This window comes from Coregonus clupeaformis, unplaced genomic scaffold (assembly GCF_020615455.1).
Source record: "Coregonus clupeaformis isolate EN_2021a unplaced genomic scaffold, ASM2061545v1 scaf0376, whole genome shotgun sequence".
Lineage (NCBI taxonomy): Eukaryota > Metazoa > Chordata > Actinopteri > Salmoniformes > Salmonidae > Coregonus > Coregonus clupeaformis.
Window position 1 is genome coordinate 161,606 of NW_025533831.1, and position 26,050 is coordinate 187,655.

General features: G+C 45.9%; 1 protein-coding gene across 1 annotated transcript in view; it reads left to right on the forward strand.

Moving 5' to 3' along the window:
- LOC121558489 (isocitrate dehydrogenase [NADP], mitochondrial) overlaps positions 1-26,050 on the forward strand; it is a 48,420-nt gene that overhangs the window by 6,034 nt on the left and 16,336 nt on the right. Inside the window, exons 3-7 of the mRNA XM_041871860.2 lie at positions 4,750-4,915; positions 6,963-7,123; positions 7,218-7,361; positions 19,803-19,939; positions 23,382-23,533. Of these exons, the coding sequence (XP_041727794.1) occupies positions 4,750-4,915; positions 6,963-7,123; positions 7,218-7,361; positions 19,803-19,939; positions 23,382-23,533 (760 nt within the window). The remainder of the gene's footprint in view (positions 1-4,749; positions 4,916-6,962; positions 7,124-7,217; positions 7,362-19,802; positions 19,940-23,381; positions 23,534-26,050) is intronic.

Sequence of the window (26,050 nt, forward strand, 5' to 3'; positions counted from 1 at the left end):
CCTCTAACCCCTAACCTCTAACCCCTAACTCTACTGTACACCATGGACCTCTAACCCCTAACTCGACTGTACACCATGGACCTCTAACCCCTAACTCTACTGTACACCATGGACCACTAACCCCTAACCTCTAACCCCTAACTCTACTGTACACCATGGACCTCTAACCCCTAACTCTACTGTACACCATGGACCTCTAACCCCTAGCTCTACTGTACACCATGGACCACTAACCCTAACTCTACTGTACACCATGGACCTCTAACCCCTAAATCTACTGTACACCATGGACCACTAACCCTAACTCTACTGTACACCATGGACCTCTAACCCCTAACCTATAACCCCTAACTCTACTGTACACCATGGACCTCTAACCCCTAACTCTACTGTACACCATGGACCTCTAACCCCTAACTCTACTGTACACCATGGACCTCTAACCCCTAACTCTACTGTACACCATGGACCTCTAACCCCTAACTCTACTGTACACCATGGACCTCTAACCCCTAACCTCTAACCCCTAACTCTACTGTACACCATGGACCTCTAACCCCTAACTCTACTGTACACCATGGACCTCTAACCCCTAACTCTACTGTACACCATGGACCTCTAACCCCTAACTCTACTGTACACCATGGACCACTAACCCCTAACTCTACTGTACACCATGGACCACTAACCCCTAACTCTACTGTACACCATGGACCTCTAACCCCTAACTCTACTGTACACCATGGACCTCTAACCCCTAACTCTACTGTACACCATGGACCACTAACCCCTAACTCTACTGTACACCATGGACCACTAACCCCTAACTCTACTGTACACCATGGACCTCTAACCCCTAACTCTACTGTACACCATGGACCTCTAACCCCTAACCTCTAACCCCTAACTCTACTGTACACCATGGACCTCTAACCCCTAACTCTACTGTACACCATGGACCTCTAACCTCTAACCTCTAACCCCTAACTCTACTGTACACCATGGACCTCTAACCCCTAACTCTACTGTACACCATGGACCTCTAACCCCTAACTCTACTGTACACCATGGACCACTAACCCCTAACCTCTAACCCCTAACTCTACTGTACACCATAGACCACTAACCCTAACTCTACTGTACACCATGGACCTCTAACCCCTAACCTCTAACCCCTAACTCTACTGTACACCATGGACCTCTAACCCCTAACCTCTAACCCCTAACTCTACTGTACACCATGGACCTCTAACCCCTAACTCTACTGTACACCATGGACCTCTAACCCCTAACCTCTAACCCCTAACTCTACTGTACACCATGGACCACTAACCCCTAACTCTACTGTACACCATGGACCTCTAACCCCTAACCTCTAACCCCTAACTCTACTGTACACCATGGACCACTAACCCTAACTCTACTGTACACCATGGACCTCTAACCCCTAACCTCTAACCCCTAACTCTACTGTACACCATGGACCACTAACCCCTAACTCTACTGTACACCATGGACCTCTAACCCCTAAATCTACTGTACACCATGGACCTCTAACCCCTAACTCTACTGTACACCATGGACCACTAACCCCTAAATATACTGTACACCATGGACCTCTAACCCCTAACTCTACTGTACACCATGGACCTCTAACCCCTAAATCTACTGTACACCATGGACCTCTAACCCCTAAATCTACTGTACACCATAGACCACTAACCCCTAACTCTACTGTACACCATGGACCTCTAACCCCTAACTCTACTGTACACCATGGACCTCTAACCCCTAACTCTACTGTACACCATGGACCTCTAACCCCTAACTCTACTGTACACCATGGACCTCTAACCCCTAACCTCTAACCCCTAACTCTACTGTACACCATGGACCTCTAACCCCTAACTCTACTGTACACCATGGACCTCTAACCCCTAAATATACTGTACACCATGGACCACTAACCCCTAACTCTACTGTACACCATGGACCTCTAACCCCTAAATCTACTGTATACCATGGACCTCTAACCCCTAACTCTACTGTACACCATGGACCTCTAACCCCTAACTCTACTGTACACCATGGACCTCTAACCCCTAAATATACTGTACACCATGGACCACTAACCCCTAACTCTACTGTACACCGTGGACATCTAACCCCTAACCTCTAACCCCTAACTCTACTGTACACCATGGACCTCTAACCCCTAACTCTACTGTACACCATGGACCTCTAACCTCTAACCTCTAACCCCTAACTCTACTGTACACCATGGACCTCTAACCTCTAACCTCTAACCCCTAACTCTACTGTACACCATGGACCTCTAACCCCTAAATCTACTGTATACCATGGACCTCTAACCCCTAACTCTACTGTACACCATGGACCTCTAACCCCTAACTCTACTGTACACCATGGACCTCTAACCCCTAACTCTACTGTACACCATGGACCTCTAACCCCTAAATATACTGTACACCATGGACCTCTAACCCCTAACCCCTAACTCTACTGTACACCATGGACCTCTAACCCCTAACCCCTAAATCTACTGTATACCATGGACCTCTAACCCCTAACTCTACTGTACACCATGGACCTCTAACCCCTAACTCTACTGTACACCATGGACCTCTAACCCCTAAATATACTGTACACCATGGACCTCTAACCACTAACCCCTAACTCTACTGTACACCATGGACCTCTAACCTCTAACCTCTAACCCCTAACTCTACTGTACACCATGGACCTCTAACCCCTAAATCTACTGTATACCATGGACCTCTAACCCCTAACTCTACTGTACACCATGGACCTCTAACCCCTAACTCTACTGTACACCATGGACCTCTAACCCCTAACTCTACTGTACACCATGGACCTCTAACCCCTAAATATACTGTACACCATGGACCACTAACCCCTAACTCTACTGTACACCGTGGACCTCTAACCCCTAACCTCTAACCCCTAACTCTACTGTACACCATGGACCTCTAACCCCTAACTCTACTGTACACCATGGACCTCTAACCCCTAACTCTACTGTACACCATGGACCTCTAACCCCTAACCTCTAACCCCTAACTCTACTGTACACCATGGACCTCTAACCCCTAACCTCTAACCCCTAACTCTACTGTACACCATGGACCTCTAACCTCTAACTCTACTGTACACCATGGACCTCTAACCCCTAACTCTACTGTACACCATGGACCTCTAACCCCTAACTCTACTGTACACCATGGACCTCTAACCCCTAACTCTACTGTACACCATGGACCTCTAACCCCTAACTCTACTGTACACCATGGACCTCTAACCCCTAACCTCTAACCCCTAACTCTACTGTACACCATGGACCTCTAACCCCTAACTCTACTGTACACCATGGACCTCTAACCCCTAACCTCTAACCCCTAACTCTACTGTACACCATGGACCTCTAACCCCTAACCTCTAACCCCTAACTCTACTGTACACCATGGACCTCTAACCCCTAACTCTACTGTACACCATGGACCTCTAACCCCTAACTCTACTGTACACCATGGACCTCTAACCCCTAACTCTACTGTACACCATGGACCTCTAACCCCTAACTCTACTGTACACCATGGACCTCTAACCTCTAACCCCTAACTCTACTGTACACCATGGACCTCTAACCCCTAACTCTACTGTACACCATGGACCTCTAACCCCTAACCTCTAACCCCTAACCTCTAACCCCTAAATCTACTGTACACCATGGACCTCTAACCCCTAACTCTACTGTACACCATGGACCTCTAACCCCTAACTCTACTGTACACCATGGACCACTAACCCTAACTCTACTGTATACCATGGACCTCTAACCCTAACTCTACTGTATACCATGGACCTCTAACCCCTAACCTCTAACCCCTAACCTCTAACTCTACTGTACACCATGGACCACTAACCCTAACTCTACTGTATACCATGGACCTCTAACCCCTAACCTCTAACCCCTAACTCTACTGTACACCATGGACCTCTAACCCCTAACCTCTAACCCCTAACTCTACTGTACACCATGGACCTCTAACCCCTAACTCTACTGTACACCATGGACCTCTAACCCCTAACCTCTAACCCCTAACTCTACTGTACACCATGGACCTCTAACCCCTAACTCTACTGTACACCATGGACCTCTAACCCCTAACCTCTAACCCCTAACTCTACTGTACACCATGGACCTCTAACCCCTAACCTCTAACTCTACTGTACACCATGGACCTCTAACCCCTAACTCTACTGTACACCATGGACCTCCAACCCCTAACTCTACTGTACACCATGGACCTCTAACCCCTAACTCTACTGTACACCATGGACCTCCAACCCCTAACTCTACTGTACACCATGGACCTCTAACCCCTAACTCTACTGTACACCATGGACCACTAACCCCTAACTCTACTGTACACCATGGACCACTAACCCCTAACTCTACTGTACACCATGGACCTCTAACCCCTAACTCTACTGTACACCATGGACCTCTAACCCCTAACCCCTAACTCTCATGTACACCATGGACCTCTAACCCCTAACTCTTCTCTACCCTGTCCTCCTCTCCTCTCCTCTCCTCTCCTCTCCCCTCCCCTCTCCCCTCCTCCCCTCTCCTCTCCTCTCCTCTCCTCTCCTCTCCTCTCTCCTCTCCTCTCCTCTCCTCTCCTCTCCTGTGTTGTATTGTTCCAGCTGGTCCTGTCCAACGTGGACGTGGAGCTGAAATATTATGACCTGGGTCTGCCGTACCGCGACCAGACAGACGACCAGGTCACCATCGACTCGGCCATCGCCACAATGAAGTACAATGTGGCCGTCAAGTGTGCCACCATCACTCCGGATGAAGCCAGAGTCGATGGTATCTGCTTTGACCACATAGACATACATTATTTGAAATAAATCATACATCGACAAGATGGGTATTTGAATCCCAGGGGATAACACTTACAGTGAGGGAAAAAAGTATTTGATCCCCTGCTGATTTTGTACGTTTGCCCACTGACAAAGAAATGATCAGTCTATAATTTTAATGGTAGGTTTATTTGAACAGTGAGAGACAGAAAAACAACAACAAAAATCCAGAAAAACGCATGTCAAAAATGTTATAAATTGATTAGCATTTTAATGAGGGAAATAAGTATTTGACCCCTCTGCAAAACATGACTTAGTACTTGGTGGCAAAACCCTTGTTGGCAATCACAGAGGTCAGACGTTTCTTGTAGTTGGCCACCAGGTTTGCACACATCTCAGGAGGGATTTTGTCCCATTCCTCTTTGCAGATCTTCTCCAAGTCATTAAGGTTTCGAGGCTGACGTTTGGCAACTCAAACCTTCAGCTCTCTCCACATATTTTCTATGGGATTAAGGTCTGGAGACTGGTTAGGCCACTCCAGGACCTTAATGTGCTTCTTCTTGAGCCACTCCTTTGTTGCCTTGGCCGTGTGTTTTGGGTCATTGTCATGCTGGAATACCCATCCACGACCCATTTTCAATGCCCTGGCTGAGGGAAGGAGGTTCTCGCCCAAGATTTGATGGTACATGGCCCCGTCCCTTTGATGCGGTGAAGTTGTCCTGTCCCCTTAGCAGAAAAACACCCCCAAAGCATCATGTTTCCACCACCATGTTTGACGGTGGGGATGGTGTTCTTGGGGTCATAGGCAGCATTCCTCCTCCTCCAAATACGGCGAGTTGAGTTGATGCCAAAGAGCTCCATTTTGTTCTCATCTGACCACAACACTTTCACCCAGTTCTCCTCTGAATCATTCAGATGTTCATTGGCAAACTTCAGACAGGCATGTATATGTGCTTTCTTGAGCAGGGGGACCTTGCGGGCGCTGCAGGATTTCAGTCCTTCACGGCGTAGTGTGTTACCAATTGTTTTCTTGGTGACTATGGTCCCTGCTGCCTTGAGATCATTGACAAGATCCTCCTGTGTAGTTCTGTGCTGATTCCTCACCGTTCTCATGATCATTGCAACTCCACGAGGTGAGATCTTGCATGGAGCCCCAGGCCGAGGGAGATTGACAGGTCTTTTGTGTTTCTTCCATTTGCGAATAATCGCACCAACTGTTGTCACCTTCTCACCAAGCTGCTTGGCGATGGTCTTGTAGCCCATTCCAGCCTTGTGTAGGTCTACAATCTTGTCCCTGACATCCTTGGAGAGCTCTTTGGTCTTGGCCATGGTGGAGAGTTTGGAATCTAATTGATTGATTGCTTCTGTGGACAGGTGTCTTTTATACAGGTAACAAGCTGAGATTAGGAGCACTCCCTTTAAGAGTGTGCTCCTAATCTCAGCTCGTTACCTGTATAAAAGACACCTGGGAGCCAGAAATCTTTCTGATTGAGAGGGGGTCAAATACTTATTTCCCTCATCAAAATTCAAATCAATTAATAACATTTTTGACATGCGTTTTTCTGGATTTTCTTGTTGTTATTCTGTCTCTTACTGTTCAAATAAACCTACCATTAAAATGATAGACTGATCATTTCTTTGTCAGTGGGCAAATATCTTTAATACAGTGGGCAAATACTTTTTTCCCTCACTGTATTAAAGAGTTTCTATAAATATTTGTTTGACAATGGTTCCAGGGTCAGGAGTTAGATCAGTACTGCAGTTTGACAGTTAACAGCTTCACTCATGCCAGGTCTTCCTCCATGACCCTTATTCCTCAGAGTTGAAGCTGAAGAAGATGTGGAAGAGTCAGGGTTAGATAGTTAGTTACCTGGACTAGCTGTAGTAAGGTCAGGGTTAGAGTTAGGGTTAGGGCAAACAGGTTAACTCAGGCCTCCATCTCTAACCCTATCAGAGTTCAAGCTGAAGAAGATGTGGAAGAGTCAGGGTTAGAGTTAGGGTTAGGTCAAACAGGTTAAGAGGTTAACTCAGGCCTCCATCTCTAACCCTAACAGAGTTCAAGCTGAAGAAGATGTGGAAGAGTCCCAACGGAAGCATCAGGAACATTCTGGGCGGAACCGTCTTCCGAGAGCCAATCATCTGCAAGAACATTCCCCGTCTGGTCCCTGGTTGGACGCAGCCCATAACGATCGGCAGACACGCCTTTGGTGACCAGGTAGACAAGTAACGTGTTTTAGATTAGATTTGTATTCAATCACAGAGCATGTGAGGAATGTTCTGTTGTTGATGTGGGTTGTGTTGTTCCACAGTACAAAGCCACAGACTTTGTGATCACCAAGCCAGGGAAGTTTAAGATGGTGTTCACCCCGGCTGATGGCAGCAAGGGGAATGAGTGGGAGGTCTTTGACTTCCCCTCAGGAGGCTGTGGGTTGGGCATGTACAATACTGATGAGGTGAGCATTTTAATTTTTTAATTTTTTAAGTTACACACTTTCTTTTCCATCCAAGGAAAGAAATTTGCCTTTGGCATCAAAGATTACATACTGAACAAAAATATAAATGCAACATGTAAAGTGTTGGTCCCATGTTTCATGAGCTGAAATAAAAGATCCCAGAAATGTTCCATATGCACAAAAAGCTTATTTCTCTCAAATGTTGTGGACTAATTTGTTTACATCAGGTGCACCTTGTGCTGGGGACAATAAAAGGCTAATCTAAAATGTGCAGTTTTGTCACACAACACAATGCTACAGAAGTCTCAAGTTTTGAGGGAGCGTGCAATTGGCATGCTGACTGCAGGAATGTCCACCAGAGCTGTTGCCAGTGAATTGAATGTTCATGTCTCTACCATAAGCCTCCTCCAATGTCGTTTTAGAGAATTTGACAGTACATCCAACCGGCCTCACAACCGCAGTCCACGTGTAACCACGCCAGCCCAGGACCTCCACATTCGGCTTCTTCACCTGCGGGATCATCTGAGACCAGCCAGCTGGACAGCTGATGAAACTGTGGGTTTGCACAACCGAAGAATTTCTGCACAAACTGTCAGAAACCGTCTCAGGGAAGCTCATCTGCGTGCTCGTTGTCCTCAACAGGGTCTTGACCTGACTGCAGTTTGGCGTCGTAACCGACTTCAGTGGACAAATGCTCACTTTCGATGGCCACTGGCAGGTTGGAGAAGTGTGCTCTTCAGGGATGATTCCCGGTTTGAACTGTACCGGGCAGATGGTAGCGGTTTGTGGGCCAGCGGTTTGCTGATGTCAACGTTGTGAACAGAGTGCCCCATGGTGGCGGTGGGGTTATGGTATGGGCAGGCATAAGCTATGGACAATGAACACAATTACATTTTATCGATGGAAATTTGAATGCACAGAGAAACCGCGACGAGATCCTGAGGCCCATTGTCGTGCCATTCATCCACCACCATCACCTCATGTTTCAGCATGATAATGCACAGCCTGTCTGTCCTGTCCAGTCCATCACAGGGTTCTAATAGTGTTCTGTCTGTCCTGTCCAGTCCATTACAGGGTTCTAATAGTGTTGTCTGTCCTGTCCAGTCCATCACAGGGTTCTAATAGTGTTGTCTGTCCTGTCCAGTCCATCACAGGGTTCTAATAGTGTTCTGTCTGTCCTGTCCAGGCCATTACAGGGTTCTAATAGTGTTGTCTGTCCTGTCCAGTCCATCACAGGGTTCTAATAGTGTTCTGTCTGTCCTGTCCAGTCCATCACAGGGTTCTAATAGTGTTCTGTCTGTCCTGTCCAGTCCATCACAGGGTTCTAATAGTGTTGTCTGTCCTGTCCAGTCCATTACAGGGTTCTAATAGTGTTCTGTCTGTCCTGTCCAGTCCATCACAGGGTTCTAATAGTGTTCTGTCTGTCCTGTCCAGTCCATCACAGGGTTCTAATAGTGTTGTCTGTCCTGTCCAGTCCATCACAGGGTTCTAATAGTGTTCTGTCTGTCCTGTCCAGTCCATCACAGGGTTCTAATAGTGTTCTGTCTGTCCTGTCCAGTCCATCACAGGGTTCTAATAGTGTTGTCTGTCCTGTCCAGTCCATTACAGGGTTCTAATAGTGTTGTCTGTCCTGTCCAGTCCATCACAGGGTTCTAATAGTGTTCTGTCTGTCCTGTCCAGTCCATCACAGGGTTCTAATAGTGTTGTCTGTCCTGTCCAGTCCATTACAGGGTTCTAATAGTGTTGTCTGTCCTGTCCAGTCCATCACAGGGTTCTAATAGTGTTCTGTCTGTCCTGTCCAGTCATCACAGGGTTCTAATAGTGTTCTGTCTGTCCTGTCCAGTCCATTACAGGGTTCTAATAGTGTTGTCTGTCCTGTCCAGTCCATCACAGGGTTCTAATAGTGTTCTGTCTGTCCTGTCCAGTCCATCACAGGGTTCTAATAGTGTTCTGTCTGTCCTGTCCAGTCCATCACAGGGTTCTAATAGTGTTGTCTGTCCTGTCCAGTCCATTACAGGGTTCTAATAGTGTTCTGTCTGTCCTGTCCAGTCCATCACAGGGTTCTAATAGTGTTCTGTCTGTCCTGTCCAGTCCATCACAGGGTTCTAATAGTGTTGTCTGTCCTGTCCAGTCCATCACAGGGTTCTAATAGTGTTCTGTCTGTCCTGTCCAGTCCATCACAGGGTTCTAATAGTGTTGTATGTCCTGTCCAGTCCATCACAGGGTTCTAATAGTGTTGTCTGTCCTGTCCAGTCCATTACAGGGTTCTAATAGTGTTCTGTCTGTCCTGTCCAGTCCATCACAGGGTTCTAATAGTGTTGTCTGTCCTGTCCAGTCCACCACAGGGTTCTAATAGTGTTGTCTGTCCTGTCCAGTCCATTACAGGGTTCTAATAGTGTTGTCTGTCCTGTCCAGTCCATCACAGGGTTCTAATAGTGTTCTGTCTGTCCTGTCCAGTCCATCACAGGGTTCTAATAGTGTTCTGTCTGTCCTGTCCAGTCCATCACAGGGTTCTAATAGTGTTGTCTGTCCTGTCCAGTCCATCACAGGGTTCTAATAGTGTTCTGTCTGTCCTGTCCAGTCCATCACAGGGTTCTAATAGTGTTGTCTGTCCTGTCCAGTCCATTACAGGGTTCTAATAGTGTTGTCTGTCCTGTCCAGTCCATCACAGGGTTCTAATAGTGTTCTGTCTGTCCTGTCCAGTCATCACAGGGTTCTAATAGTGTTCTGTCTGTCCTGTCCAGTCCATTACAGGGTTCTAATAGTGTTGTCTGTCCTGTCCAGTCCATCACAGGGTTCTAATAGTGTTCTGTCTGTCCTGTCCAGTCCATCACAGGGTTCTAATAGTGTTCTGTCTGTCCTGTCCAGTCCATCACAGGGTTCTAATAGTGTTGTCTGTCCTGTCCAGTCCATTACAGGGTTCTAATAGTGTTCTGTCTGTCCTGTCCAGTCCATCACAGGGTTCTAATAGTGTTCTGTCTGTCCTGTCCAGTCCATCACAGGGTTCTAATAGTGTTGTCTGTCCTGTCCAGTCCATCACAGGGTTCTAATAGTGTTCTGTCTGTCCTGTCCAGTCCATCACAGGGTTCTAATAGTGTTGTATGTCCTGTCCAGTCCATCACAGGGTTCTAATAGTGTTGTCTGTCCTGTCCAGTCCATTACAGGGTTCTAATAGTGTTCTGTCTGTCCTGTCCAGTCCATCACAGGGTTCTAATAGTGTTGTCTGTCCTGTCCAGTCCACCACAGGGTTCTAATAGTGTTGTCTGTCCTGTCCAGTCCATTACAGGGTTCTAATAGTGTTGTCTGTCCTGTCCAGTCCATCACAGGGTTCTAATAGTGTTCTGTCTGTCCTGTCCAGTCCATCACAGGGTTCTAATAGTGTTCTGTCTGTCCTGTCCAGTCCATCACAGGGTTCTAATAGTGTTGTCTGTCCTGTCCAGTCCATCACAGGGTTCTAATAGTGTTCTGTCTGTCCTGTCCAGTCCATCACAGGGTTCTAATAGTGTTGTCTGTCCTGTCCAGTCCATTACAGGGTTCTAATAGTGTTGTCTGTCCTGTCCAGTCCATCACAGGGTTCTAATAGTGTTGTCTGTTCTGTCCAGTCCATCACAGGGTTCTAATAGTGTTCTGTCTGTTCTGTCCAGTCCATCACAGGGTTCTAATAGTGTTCTGTCTGTTCTGTCCAGTCCATCACAAGGTTCTAATAGTGTTCTGTCTGTTCTGTCCAGTCCATCACAGGGTTCTAATAGTGTTCTGTCTGTCCTGTCCAGTCCATTACAGGGTTCTAATAGTGTTGTCTGTCCTGTCCAGTCCATCACAGGGTTCTAATAGTGTTCTGTCTGTCCTGTCCAGTCCATCACAGGGTTCTAATAGTGTTCTGTCTGTTCTGTCCAGTCCATCACAGGGTTCTAATAGTGTTCTGTCTGTCCTGTCCAGTCCATTACAGGGTTCTAATAGTGTTGTCTGTCCTGTCCAGTCCATCACAGGGTTCTAATAGTGTTGTCTGTCCTGTCCAGTCCATCACAGGGGTTCTAATAGTGTTCTGTCTGTTCTGTCCAGTCCATCACAGGGTTCTAATAGTGTTCTGTCTGTTCTGTCCAGTCCATTACAGGGTTTTAATAGTGTTGTCTGTTCTGTCCAGTCCATTACAGGGTTTTAATAGTGTTGTCTGTTCTGTCCAGTCCATCACAGGGTTCTAATAGTGTTGTCTGTCCTGTCCAGTCCATTACAGGGTTCTAATAGTGTTGTCTGTCCTGTCCAGTCCATCACAGGGTTATAATAGTGTTCTGTCTGTCCTGTCCAGTCCATCGCAGGGTTCTAATATCAATCAATTTCAATCAATTTTATTTTATATAGCCCTTCATACATCAGCTGATATCTCGAAGTGCTGTACAGAAACCCAGCCTAAAACCCCAAACAGCTAGTAATGCAGGTGTAGAAGCACGGTGGCTAGGAAAAACTCCCTAGAAAGGCCAAAACCTAGGAAGAAACCTAGAGAGGAACCAGGCTATGAGGGGTGGCCAGTCCTCTTCTGGCTGTGCCGGGTGGAGATTATAACAGAACCATGCCAAGATGTTCAAAAATGTTCATAAATGACAAGCATGGTCAAATAATAATCAGGAATAAATCTCAGTTGGCTTTTCATAGCCGATCATTAAGAGTTGAAAACAGCAGGTCTGGGACAGGTAGGGGTTCCATAACCGCAGGCAGAACAGTTGAAACTGGAATAGCAGCAAGGCCAGGCGGACTGGGGACAGCAAGGAGTCACCACGGCCGGTAGTCCCGACGTATGGTCCTAGGGCTCAGGTCTCTCAGTTGGCAATTCATATCCGATCATTAAGAGTTGAAAACAGCAGGTCTGGGACAGGTAGGGGTTTCGTAACCGCAGGCAGAACAGTTGAAACTGGAATAGCAGCAAGGCCAGGCGGACTGGGGACAGCAAGGTGTCAGCATGCCCGGTAGTCCTGACGTATTGTCCTAGGGCTCAGGTTCTCAGAGAGAAAGAGAGAACGAGAGAATTAGAGAGAGCATACTTAAATTCACACAGGACACTGGATAAGACAGGAGAAGTACTCCTGTCCTGACCTGTCCAGTCCATCACAGGGTTCTAATAGTGTTGTCTGTCCTGTCCAGTCCATCACAGGGTTCTAATAGTGTTGTCTGTCCTGTCCAGTCCATCACAGGGTTCTAATAGTGTTCTGTCTGTCCTGTAAGTCCATCACAGGGTTCTAATAGTGTTGTCTGTCCTGTCCATCACAGGGTTCTAATAGTGTTCTGTCTGTCCTGTCCAGTCCATCACAGGGTTCTAATAGTGTTCTGTCTGTCCTGTAAGTCCATCACAGGGTTCTAATAGTGTTGTCTGTCCTGTCCAGTCCATCACAGGGTTCTAATAGTGTTCTGTCTGTCCTGTCCAGTCCATCGCAGGGTTCTAATAGTGTTCTGTCTGTCCTGTCCAGTCCAGTCCATCACAGGGTTCTAATAGTGTTGTCTGTCCTGTCCAGTCCATCACAGGGTTCTAATAGTGTTCTGTCTGTCCTGTCCAGTCCATCACAGGGTTCTAATAGTGTTCTGTCTGTCCTGTCCAGTCCATCACAGGGTTCTAATAGTGTTCTGTCTGTCCTGTCCAGTCCATCACAGGGTTCTAATAGTGTTCTGTCTGTCCTGTCCAGTCCATCACAGGGTTCTAATAGTGTTCTGTCTGTCCTGTCCAGTCCATTACATGGTTCTAATAGTGTTCTGTCTGTCCTGTCCAGTCCATCACAGGGTTCTAATAGTGTTCTGTCTGTCCTGTCCAGTCCATCACAGGGTTCTAATAGTGTTGTCTGTCCTGTCCAGTCCAGTCCATCACAGGGTTCTAATAGTGTTCTGTCTGTCCTGTCCAGTCCATCACAGGGTTCTAATAGTGTTCTGTCTGTCCTGTCCAGTCCATCACAGGGTTCTAATAGTGTTCTGTCTGTCCTGTCCAGTCCAGTCCATCACAGGGTTCTAATAGTGTTCTGTCTGTCCTGTCCAGTCCATCACAGGGTTCTAATAGTGTTCTGTCTGTCCTGTCCAGTCCATCACAGGGTTCTAATAGTGTTCTGTCTGTCCTGTCCAGTGCATCACAGGGTTCTAATAGTGTTACGTCTGTCCTGTCCAGTCCACCACAGGGTTCTAATAGTGTTGTCTGTCCTGTCCAGTCCATTACAGGGTTCTAATAGTGTTGTCTGTCCTGTCCAGTCATCACAGGGTTCTAATAGTGTTGTCTGTCCTGTCCAGTCCATCACAGGGTTCTAATAGTGTTGTCAGTCCTGTCCAGTCCATCACAGGGTTCTAATAGTGTTGTCTGTCCTGTCCAGTCCATCACAGGGTTCTAATAGTGTTGTCTGTCCTGACCAGTCCATCACAGGGTTCTAATAGTGTTCTGTCTGTCCTGTCCAGTCCATCACAGGGTTCTAATAGTGTTCTGTCTGTCCTGTCCAGTCCATCACAGGGTTCTAATAGTGTTGTCTGTCCTGTCCAGTCCATCACAGGGTTCTAATAGTGTTCTGTCTGTCCTGTCCAGTCCATCACAGGGTTCTAATAGTGTTCTGTCTGTCCTGTCCAGTCCATCACAGGGTTCTAATAGTGTTCTGTCTGTCCTGTCCAGTCCATCACAGGGTTCTAATAGTGTTGTCTGTCCTGTCCAGTCCATCACAGGGTTCTAATAGTGTTCTGTCTGTCCTGTCCAGTCCATCACAGGGTTCTAATAGTGTTCTGTCTGTCCTGTCCAGTCCATCACAGGGTTCTAATAGTGTTCTGTCTGTCCTGTCCAGTCCATCACAGGGTTCTAATAGTGTTCTGTCTGTCCTGTCCAGTCCATCACAGGGTTCTAATAGTGTTCTGTCTGTCCTGTCCAGTCCATCACAGGGTTCTAATAGTGTTCTGTCTGTCCTGTCCAGTCCATCACAGGGTTCTAATAGTGTTCTGTCTGTCCTGTCCAGTCCATCACAGGGTTCTAATAGTGTTGTATGTCCTGTCCAGTCCATCACAGGGTTCTAATAGTGTTGTCTGTCCTGTCCAGTCCATTACAGGGTTCTAATAGTGTTCTGTCTGTCCTGTCCAGTCCATCACAGGGTTCTAATAGTGTTGTCTGTCCTGTCCAGTCCACCACAGGGTTCTAATAGTGTTGTCTGTCCTGTCCAGTCCATTACAGGGTTCTAATAGTGTTGTCTGTCCTGTCCAGTCCATCACAGGGTTCTAATAGTGTTCTGTCTGTCCTGTCCAGTCCATCACAGGGTTCTAATAGTGTTCTGTCTGTCCTGTCCAGTCCATCACAGGGTTCTAATAGTGTTGTCTGTCCTGTCCAGTCCATCACAGGGTTCTAATAGTGTTCTGTCTGTCCTGTCCAGTCCATCACAGGGTTCTAATAGTGTTGTCTGTCCTGTCCAGTCCATTACAGGGTTCTAATAGTGTTGTCTGTCCTGTCCAGTCCATCACAGGGTTCTAATAGTGTTCTGTCTGTCCTGTCCAGTCATCACAGGGTTCTAATAGTGTTCTGTCTGTCCTGTCCAGTCCATTACAGGGTTCTAATAGTGTTGTCTGTCCTGTCCAGTCCATCACAGGGTTCTAATAGTGTTCTGTCTGTCCTGTCCAGTCCATCACAGGGTTCTAATAGTGTTCTGTCTGTCCTGTCCAGTCCATCACAGGGTTCTAATAGTGTTGTCTGTCCTGTCCAGTCCATTACAGGGTTCTAATAGTGTTCTGTCTGTCCTGTCCAGTCCATCACAGGGTTCTAATAGTGTTCTGTCTGTCCTGTCCAGTCCATCACAGGGTTCTAATAGTGTTGTCTGTCCTGTCCAGTCCATCACAGGGTTCTAATAGTGTTCTGTCTGTCCTGTCCAGTCCATCACAGGGTTCTAATAGTGTTGTATGTCCTGTCCAGTCCATCACAGGGTTCTAATAGTGTTGTCTGTCCTGTCCAGTCCATTACAGGGTTCTAATAGTGTTCTGTCTGTCCTGTCCAGTCCATCACAGGGTTCTAATAGTGTTGTCTGTCCTGTCCAGTCCACCACAGGGTTCTAATAGTGTTGTCTGTCCTGTCCAGTCCATTACAGGGTTCTAATAGTGTTGTCTGTCCTGTCCAGTCCATCACAGGGTTCTAATAGTGTTCTGTCTGTCCTGTCCAGTCCATCACAGGGTTCTAATAGTGTTCTGTCTGTCCTGTCCAGTCCATCACAGGGTTCTAATAGTGTTGTCTGTCCTGTCCAGTCCATCACAGGGTTCTAATAGTGTTCTGTCTGTCCTGTCCAGTCCATCACAGGGTTCTAATAGTGTTGTCTGTCCTGTCCAGTCCATTACAGGGTTCTAATAGTGTTGTCTGTCCTGTCCAGTCCATCACAGGGTTCTAATAGTGTTGTCTGTTCTGTCCAGTCCATCACAGGGTTCTAATAGTGTTCTGTCTGTTCTGTCCAGTCCATCACAGGGTTCTAATAGTGTTCTGTCTGTTCTGTCCAGTCCATCACAGGGTTCTAATAGTGTTGTCTGTCCTGTCCAGTCCATTACAGGGTTCTAATAGTGTTGTCTGTCCTGTCCAGTCCATTACAGGGTTCTAATAGTGTTGTCTGTCCTGTCCAGTCCATTATAGGGTTCTAATAGTGTTGTCTGTCCTGTCCAGTCCATCACAGGGTTCTAATAGTGTTCTGTCTGTTCTGTCCAGTCCATCACAAGGTTCTAATAGTGTTCTGTCTGTTCTGTCCAGTCCATCACAGGGTTCTAATAGTGTTCTGTCTGTCCTGTCCAGTCCATTACAGGGTTCTAATAGTGTTGTCTGTCCTGTCCAGTCCATCACAGGGTTCTAATAGTGTTCTGTCTGTTCTGTCCAGTCCATCACAGGGTTCTAATAGTGTTCTGTCTGTTCTGTCCAGTCCATCACAGGGTTCTAATAGTGTTCTGTCTGTCCTGTCCAGTCCATTACAGGGTTCTAATAGTGTTGTCTGTCCTGTCCAGTCCATCACAGGGTTCTAATAGTGTTGTCTGTTCTGTCCAGTCCATCACAGGGTTCTAATAGTGTTCTGTCTGTTCTGTCCAGTCCATCACAGGGTTCTAATAGTGTTCTGTCTGTTCTGTCCAGTCCATTACAGGGTTTTAATAGTGTTGTCTGTTCTGTCCAGTCCATTACAGGGTTTTAATAGTGTTGTCTGTTCTGTCCAGTCCATCACAGGGTTCTAATAGTGTTGTCTGTCCTGTCCAGTCCATTACAGGGTTCTAATAGTGTTGTCTGTCCTGTCCAGTCCATCACAGGGTTATAATAGTGTTCTGTCTGTCCTGTCCAGTCCATCGCAGGGTTCTAATATCAATCAATTTCAATCAATTTTATTTTATATAGCCCTTCATACATCAGCTGATATCTCGAAGTGCTGTACAGAAACCCAGCCTAAAACCCCAAACAGCTAGTAATGCAGGTGTAGAAGCACGGTGGCTAGAAAACTCCCTAGAAAGGCCAAAACCTAGGAAGAAACCTAGAGAGGAACCAGGCTATGAGGGGTGGCCAGTCCTCTTCTGGCTGTGCCGGGTGGAGATTATAACAGAACCATGCCAAGATGTTCAAAAATGTTAATAAATGACAAGCATGGTCAAATAATAATCAGGAATAAATCTCAGTTGGCTTTTCATAGCCGATCATTAAGAGTTGAAAACAGCAGGTCTGGGACAGGTAGGGGTTCCATAACCGCAGGCAGAACAGTTGAAACTGGAATAGCAGCAAGGCCAGGCGGACTGGGGACAGCAAGGAGTCACCACGGCCGGTAGTCCCGACGTATGGTCCTAGGGCTCAGGTCTCTCAGTTGGCAATTCATATCCGATCATTAAGAGTTGAAAACAGCAGGTCTGGGACAGGTAGGGGTTTCGTAACCGCAGGCAGAACAGTTGAAACTGGAATAGCAGCAAGGCCAGGCGGACTGGGGACAGCAAGGTGTCAGCATGCCCGGTAGTCCTGACGTATTGTCCTAGGGCTCAGGTTCTCAGAGAGAAAGAGAGAACGAGAGAATTAGAGAGAGCATACTTAAATTCACACAGGACACTGGATAAGACAGGAGAAGTACTCCTGTCCTGACCTGTCCAGTCCATCACAGGGTTCTAATAGTGTTGTCTGTCCTGTCCAGTCCATCACAGGGTTCTAATAGTGTTCTGTCTGTCCTGTAAGTCCATCACAGGGTTCTAATAGTGTTGTCTGTCCTGTCCATCACAGGGTTCTAATAGTGTTCTGTCTGTCCTGTCCAGTCCATTACAGGGTTCTAATAGTGTTCTGTCTGTCCTGTAAGTCCATCACAGGGTTCTAATAGTGTTGTCTGTCCTGTCCAGTCCATCACAGGGTTCTAATAGTGTTCTGTCTGTCCTGTCCAGTCCATCGCAGGGTTCTAATAGTGTTCTGTCTGTCCTGTCCAGTCCAGTCCATCACAGGGTTCTAATAGTGTTGTCTGTCCTGTCCAGTCCATCACAGGGTTCTAATAGTGTTCTGTCTGTCCTGTCCAGTCCATCACAGGGTTCTAATAGTGTTCTGTCTGTCCTGTCCAGTCCATCACAGGGTTCTAATAGTGTTCTGTCTGTCCTGTCCAGTCCATCACAGGGTTCTAATAGTGTTCTGTCTGTCCTGTCCAGTCCATCACAGGGTTCTAATAGTGTTCTGTCTGTCCTGTCCAGTCCATTACATGGTTCTAATAGTGTTCTGTCTGTCCTGTCCAGTCCATCACAGGGTTCTAATAGTGTTCTGTCTGTCCTGTCCAGTCCATCACAGGGTTCTAATAGTGTTGTCTGTCCTGTCCAGTCCAGTCCATCACAGGGTTCTAATAGTGTTCTGTCTGTCCTGTCCAGTCCATCACAGGGTTCTAATAGTGTTCTGTCTGTCCTGTCCAGTCCATCACAGGGTTCTAATAGTGTTGTCTGTCCTGTCCAGTCCAGTCCATCACAGGGTTCTAATAGTGTTCTGTCTGTCCTGTCCAGTCCATCACAGGGTTCTAATAGTGTTCTGTCTGTCCTGTCCAGTCCATCACAGGGTTCTAATAGTGTTCTGTCTGTCCTGTCCAGTGCATCACAGGGTTCTAATAGTGTTACGTCTGTCCTGTCCAGTCCACCACAGGGTTCTAATAGTGTTGTCTGTCCTGTCCAGTCCATTACAGGGTTCTAATAGTGTTGTCTGTCCTGTCCAGTCATCACAGGGTTCTAATAGTGTTGTCTGTCCTGTCCAGTCCATCACAGGGTTCTAATAGTGTTGTCAGTCCTGTCCAGTCCATCACAGGGTTCTAATAGTGTTGTCTGTCCTGTCCAGTCCATCACAGGGTTCTAATAGTGTTGTCTGTCCTGACCAGTCCATCACAGGGTTCTAATAGTGTTCTGTCTGTCCTGTCCAGTCCATCACAGGGTTCTAATAGTGTTCTGTCTGTCCTGTCCAGTCCATCACAGGGTTCTAATAGTGTTGTCTGTCCTGTCCAGTCCATCACAGGGTTCTAATAGTGTTCTGTCTGTCCTGTCCAGTCCATCACAGGGTTCTAATAGTGTTCTGTCTGTCCTGTCCAGTCCATCACAGGGTTCTAATAGTGTTCTGTCTGTCCTGTCCAGTCCATCACAGGGTTCTAATAGTGTTGTCTGTCCTGTCCAGTCCATCACAGGGTTCTAATAGTGTTCTGTCTGTCCTGTCCAGTCCATCACAGGGTTCTAATAGTGTTCTGTCTGTCCTGTCCAGTCCATCACAGGGTTCTAATAGTGTTCTGTCTGTCCTGTCCAGTCCATCACAGGGTTCTAATAGTGTTCTGTCTGTCCTGTCCAGTCCATCACAGGGTTCTAATAGTGTTCTGTCTGTCCTGTCCAGTCCATCACAGGGCTCTAATAGTGTTCTGTCTGTCCTGTCCAGTCCATCACAGGGTTCTAATTGTGTTCTGTCTGTCCTGTCCAGTCCATCACAGGGTTCTAATAGTGTTGTCTGTCCTGTCCAGTCCATCACAGGGTTCTAATAGTGTTCTGTCTGTCCTGTCCATCACAGGGTTCTAATAGTGTTGTCTGTCCTGTCCAGTCCATCACAGGGTTCTAATAGTGTTCTGTCTGTCCTGTCCAGTCCATCACAGGGTTCTAATAGTGTTCTGTCTGTCCTGTCCAGTCCATCACAGGGTTCTAATAGTGTTGTCTGTCCTGTCCAGTCCATCACAGGGTTCTAATAGTGTTCTGTCTGTCCTGTCCAGTCCATCACAGGGTTCTAATAGTGTTCTGTCTGTCCTGTCCAGTCCATCACAGGGTTCTAATAGTGTTCTGTCTGTCCTGTCCAGTCCATCACAGGGTTCTAATAGTGTTCTGTCTGTCCTGTCCAGTCCATCACAGGGTTCTAATAGTGTTCTGTCTGTCCTGTCCAGTCCATCACAGGGTTCTAATAGTGTTGTCTGTCCTGTCCAGTCCATCACAGGGTTCTAATAGTGTTCTGTCTGTCCTGTCCAGTCCATCACAGGGTTTGCCCACAGCTGTTTCCAGTATGCCATCAATAAGAGGTGGCCTCTATACATGAGCACTAAGAACACCATCCTTAAGTACTACGACGGGCGCTTCAAGGATATCTTCCAGGAGATCTTTGAGAAGTAAGACAATCAACTGGCAACCTACAGTATAGAGTTGCACTTCATTCCACATTTCTACCTATCTAGATATAGTCTATTCACCATATGTATACCTAACTAGATATAGTCTATTCACCATATTTATACCTAACTAGATATAGTCTATTCACCATATTGATACCTAACTAGATATAATCTATTCACCATATTTATACCTATCTAGATATAATCTATTCACCATATGTATACCTAACTAGATATAGTCTATTCACCATATTTATAATGAATGTTACAGGCTTTGGTTTCTTCATTTATGTTTTGAGGTTGGACTTTAGCACTGATTGGATCACCTCGTTAGTCAGTATGTGTTACACCTGTGCTGGTTGCCATCTCATTATTGGGAAGGTGTTTCACCTGTGCTGGCCCAGGTGCTATTTAAGAGTGGCTGGCCCTGTTCTCTAGTTGTGTTGAGAGATGTGGAGGGTCAACACCTTTAGTCTACTAACCATATGTATAACTAACTAGATATAGTCTATTCACCATATTTATACTTGACTAGATAGTCTTTTCACCATATTTATACAGTGCCTTCCAAAAGTATCCATCCCCCTTAGCGTTTTTCCTATTTTGTTGCATTACAACCTGTAATTTAAATGGATTTTTATTTAGATTTCATGTAATGGACATACACAAAATAGTCCAAATTGGTGAAGGGAAATGAAAAGAATAACTTGTTTCAAAAAATTCAAAAAAATAAATAACGGAAAAGTGGTGCGTGCATATGTATTCACCCCCTTTGCTATGAAGCCCCTAAATAAGATCTGGTTCAACCAATTACCTTCAGAAGTCACATAATTAGTTAAATAAAGTCCACCTGTGTGCAATCTAAGTGTCACATGATCTGTCACATGATCTCAGTATATATACACCTGTTCTGAAAGGCCCCAGAGTCTGCAACACCACTAAGCAAGGGGCACCATCAAGCAAGCGGCACCATGAAGACCAAGGAGCTCTCCAAACAGGTCAGGGTTGGGTTTTTGCGCCTTCCTCTGACCGTCTGGTATAGAGGTCCTGGATAGCAGGAAGCTTGGCCCCAGTGATGTACTGGGTTGTACGCACTACCCTCTAGTACCTTACGGTCGGATGCCGAGCAGTTGCCATACCAGGCGGTGATGCAACCGGTCAGGATGCTCTCGATGGTGCAGCTGTAGAACCTTTTGAGGATCTGGGGACCCATGCCAAATATTTTCAGTCTCCTGAGGGGGAAAAGGCGTTGCCGTGCCCTCTTCACAACTTTCTTGGTGTGTTTGGACCATGATAGTTTGTTGGTGATGTGGACACCAAGGAACTTGAAACTCTCGACCCGCTCCACTACAGCCCCGTCGATGTGAATGGGGGCGTGTTCGGCCCTCCTTTTCCTGTAGTCCACGATCAGCTCCTTTGTCTTGCTCATATTGAGGGAGAGGTTGTTGTCCTGGCACCACACTGCCAGGTCTCTGACCTCCTCCCTATAGGCTGTCTCATCGTTGTCGGTGATCAGGCCTACCACCGTTGTGTCATCAGCAAACTTAATGATGGTGTTGGAGTCGTGCTTGGCCACGCAGTCATGGGTGAACAGGGAGTACAGGAGGGGACTAAGCACGCACCCCTGAGGGGCCCCCGTGTTGAGGATCAGTGTGGCAGATGTGTTGTTACCTACCCTTACCACCTGGGGGCGGCCCATCAGGAAGTCCAGGATCCAGTTGCAGAGGGAGGTGTTTAGTCCCAGGGTCCTTAGCTTAGTGGTGAAAACACTTTCCAGTTGGTCCGCGCATGCTCTGAGTACACGTCCTGGTAACCAGTCTGGCCCCGCGGCCTTGTGAATGTTGACCAGTTTAAAGGTCTTGCTCACATCGGCTACGGAGAGTGTGATCACACAGTCGTCCGGAACAGCTGGTGCTCTCATGCATGCTTCAGTGTTGCTTGCCTCGAAGTGAATATAAAAAGGCATTTAGCTCATCTGGTAGGCTCACGTTACTGGGCAGCTCGCGGCTGGGTTTCCCTTTGTAGTCAGTAATAGTTTGCAAGCCCTGTCACATCCGACGAGCATCAGAGCCGGTGTAGTAGGATTCAATCTTAGTCCTGTGTTGATGCTTTGCCTGTTTGATGGTTCGTCTGAGGGCATTGCGGGATTTCTTATAAGTGTCCGGATTAGTGTCCCGCTCCTTGAAAGCGGCAGCTCTAGCCTTTATCTTGGTGCAGATGTTGCCTGTAATCCATGGCTTCTGGTTAGGATATGTACGTACGACGTCGTCGACGCACTTATTGATGAAGCCGGTGACTGATTTGGTGTACTCCTCAATGCCATCGAATGAATCCCGGAACATATTCCAGTCTGTGCTAGCAAAACAGTCCTGTAGCGTAGCATCTGCGTCATCTGACCACTTCCTTATTGAGCGAGTCACTGGTACTTCCTGCTTTAGTTTTTGCTGTAAGCAGGAATCAGGAGGATAGAATTATGGTCAGATTTGCCAAATGGAGGGCGAGGGAGAGCTTTGTACTTGTCTCTGTGTGTGGAGTAAAGGTGGTCTAGAGTCAGAAATCTTGCTTATTTGTAGGTGACCAACTACTTATTTTCCACCATAATTTGCAAATAAATTCATAAAAAATCCTACAATGTGATTTTCTGGATTTTCTTTTCTCAATTTGTCTGTCATAGTTGACGTGTACCTATGATGAAAATTACAGGCCTCACTCATCTTTTTAAGTGGGAGAACTTGCACAATTGGTGGCTGACTAAATACTTTTTTCCCCCACTGTAGCTGTTCTGTCCTGCCGATGCACGGTAAACCCAGCCAACTGAATATTATCCGTGTCGTCGTTCAGCCACGACTCTGTGAAACATAAGATATTACAGTTTTTAATGTCCCGTTGGTAGGATAGTCTCGAACGGAGCTCATCCAGTTTATTCTCCAGTGATTGCACGTTGGCCAATAGAACGGATGGTAGAGGCGGGTTACCCACTCGCCAACGAAGTCTTACAAGGCACCCCGATCTGCACCCCCGTTATCTCCTTCTTTCCTTCATTAGAATGACGGGATTTGGGCCTGGTCTCGGAGAAGCAGTATATCCTTCACGTCAGACTCATTAAATAAAAAATCTTTGTCCAGTTTGAGGTGAGTAATCGCTGTTCTGATATCCAGAAGCTCTTTTCGGTCATAAGAGACGGTCGCATCAACATTATGTACAAAATAAGTTACAAACAATACGAAAAAACACACAAAATAGGACAATTGGTTAGCAGGCCGTAAAACAGCAGCCATCCCCTCCGGCGCCATTTTCTTATCGCGATACGGATTGAATAGAGGCCACAGTCTATTCACAGAGTGGCTGGCCAAGGTTGGCAGTAACGTTCCTTGCTGATTCTTCCCCAGTGTTAACAGTTAATCTATGCCTGCTTTAAAAGCTCCCGTGTTCTCTACAGGAACTACAAGCCAGAGTTTGACAGGCTGAATATCTGGTACGAGCACCGCCTCATTGATGACATGGTGGCACAAGTCCTCAAGTCCTCTGGAGCCTTCGTCTGGGCCTGCAAGAACTACGATGGAGACGTTCAGTCTGACATACTGGCTCAAGGTGAGACCAACAGTAATATATAATATACTGTATATACATACAGTAATAATATTAAATACACTGTATATACATATAATAATATTATTACAGGCCTCTCTCATCTTTTTAAGTTGGAGAACTTGCACAATTGGTGGCTGACTAAATACTTTTTCCCCCCACTGTATCTATCCATCTCTCTCCTGTTTAAAAATATATTTCCCTTTATTACTTTCCAACCCCACCACCCCTTCCCTAATTGGAGTAAACTAGTGAACAACAATGCTTAGGCCTCTACTTCCAGCTTATACATACTATATACATTTTATGGACACAGTCAATTTTACAATAATTATATTTTGTTTGTTTTTACTCCTGAACTTCCTCTACCCTCAACCTCGCCGATCATTTTCATGATGTCCATCTGGTTTGCTTCAATATGCCATATCTTTCTAACTGTGCTCTTTCACAAAAGTTCTTAACCTATAACCTATATGCTTATTATGGACACAGTATGCTTTACATTAGTTATCTTGTTGTTGTTAGTTGTTATTAGTCCCATCCCCATATAAATAACATTCTATTGGTAGCAAGAATTTTGTATAATAATGTTGAATCCGGTGTCGTTTTGCGTATCAGATCATAAACACTATGCCATGGGATCGGTACGTCAAATCTCTTCCCAACTATTTTGCAATCTATATGGGACGGCTGTCAATCCTTTGGTCCTTAAATGAAACTGGTATTCTTTTTTATTTATCACAATTTTCATTAACCAATTATGTTCTTTAATGCAGGGCCGACAGACAAGTGCCTTACTTTTTCCCCTCTTCCACTTTCCTTTTCCATTTTTGCAGTAATGCTGCAATTATTTGGTTGTGGATAGAACAGACATTTCCATATGTTTTTGTTAGCTGCATGTGCGACATAACTCCACCAGTGCTACCTATGATATAATTTATGAAGATTATACCTTTTTAAAACATTTTTTCAAAAAACGGTTTTTTAAATCAATTTGTATATTTGAGTTTAACCACAATATTTGTTGCATTATGTGTTCTGTCGTTTCTGGAAGATTAAATTGAAATTGCAACCAACTTTCTATGGCTTGTTTTAGAAATAGTGATACTTGGGAGATGATTTCCTTTTCAAATGTGAGGTTGTAATCTGAATAAAGGGAAAAGGCCATTCTTGAACATTGGGTGAGACAATCTTACTAATTTGCCAGAGAACCAGTTCAGATTTAAGTATAACGTTTGTATGACTGAAGCTTTTAGTGATAGGTCTAATGCTTTAATATTTAATAATTTATGTCCGAATTCATATTCATTATATAAATAGGCCCGTTTGATTTTGTCTGGCTTGCTGTTCCAAATAAAATGGAATATTTTTTTCTCATACAATTTAAAAAAAACTGTTCGCTAGGCGTAGGCAAGACATTTTTTTTACATTTTAAATTTTAGTCATTTAGCAGACGCTCTTATCCAGAGCGACTTACAGTTAGTGAATACATATTTTTTTTTATACTGGCCCCCCGTGGGAATCGAACCCACAACCCTGGCGTTGCAAACGCCATGCTCTATCAACTGAGCTACATCCCTGCCGGCCATTCCCTCCCCTACCCTGGGCCAATTGTGCGCCGCCCATGAGTCTCCCGGTCGCGGCCGGCTGTGACAGAGCCTGGATTCGAACCAGGATCTCTAGTGGCACAGTTAGCACTGCGATGCAGTGCCTTAGACCACTGCGCCACTCAGGAACAGCAAACCATAAGCAAATAGGTAAACTGGGATAATACTAAAGAGTGGGTGATTTTTCCACAAATAGACAGGTATTTACCTTTCCATGGTAGCAAGATCTTATCTATTTTTGCTAACTTTGTATTAAAATGTATTGGAGTGAGATCATTTATTTCATTTGGGATATGTATTCCGAGTATATCCACATCACCATCAGACCATTTTATTGGTAAACTACATGGTAATGTAAAAATTGTATATTTTAGTGATCCAATACGTAATATAGTACATTTATCATAATATGGTTGTAATCCAGAGAGGTTATAAAATGTATCTAGATCCTCTATGAGGCTGTGGATGTCAAGGGTTCTGATGCGAATGTGGTGTGGAATCAAGTGCAGGACACAGGAGCTCAGTCAAACTTGCCTTTACTGGAAAAGCACAAAATAACGGGTCAAACTAACCCGGAGGCGAACAATACGCAACAGTGCGTAAAATACAAAAACCGACTACGCACGAACAAATGTGCGACGGTAAATACGAGCGTCTGTCCAAACAACAGTAGAACACCAAAACAGACAGGAAAAACAATTACACACAACACATGACAGAAACAACGAGAACTTATAGGACACCTAATCAACACTAAACATGAACAGGTGTACTAAACAGACCAAACCAATCAAACATCGAAAACAAAGAACGGTGGCAGCTAGTACTCCGGAGACGACGACCGCCGAAGCCTGCCCGAACAAGGAGGAGGAGCAGCCTCGGCCGAAACCGTGACAGTGGAGGGATTCAAGTT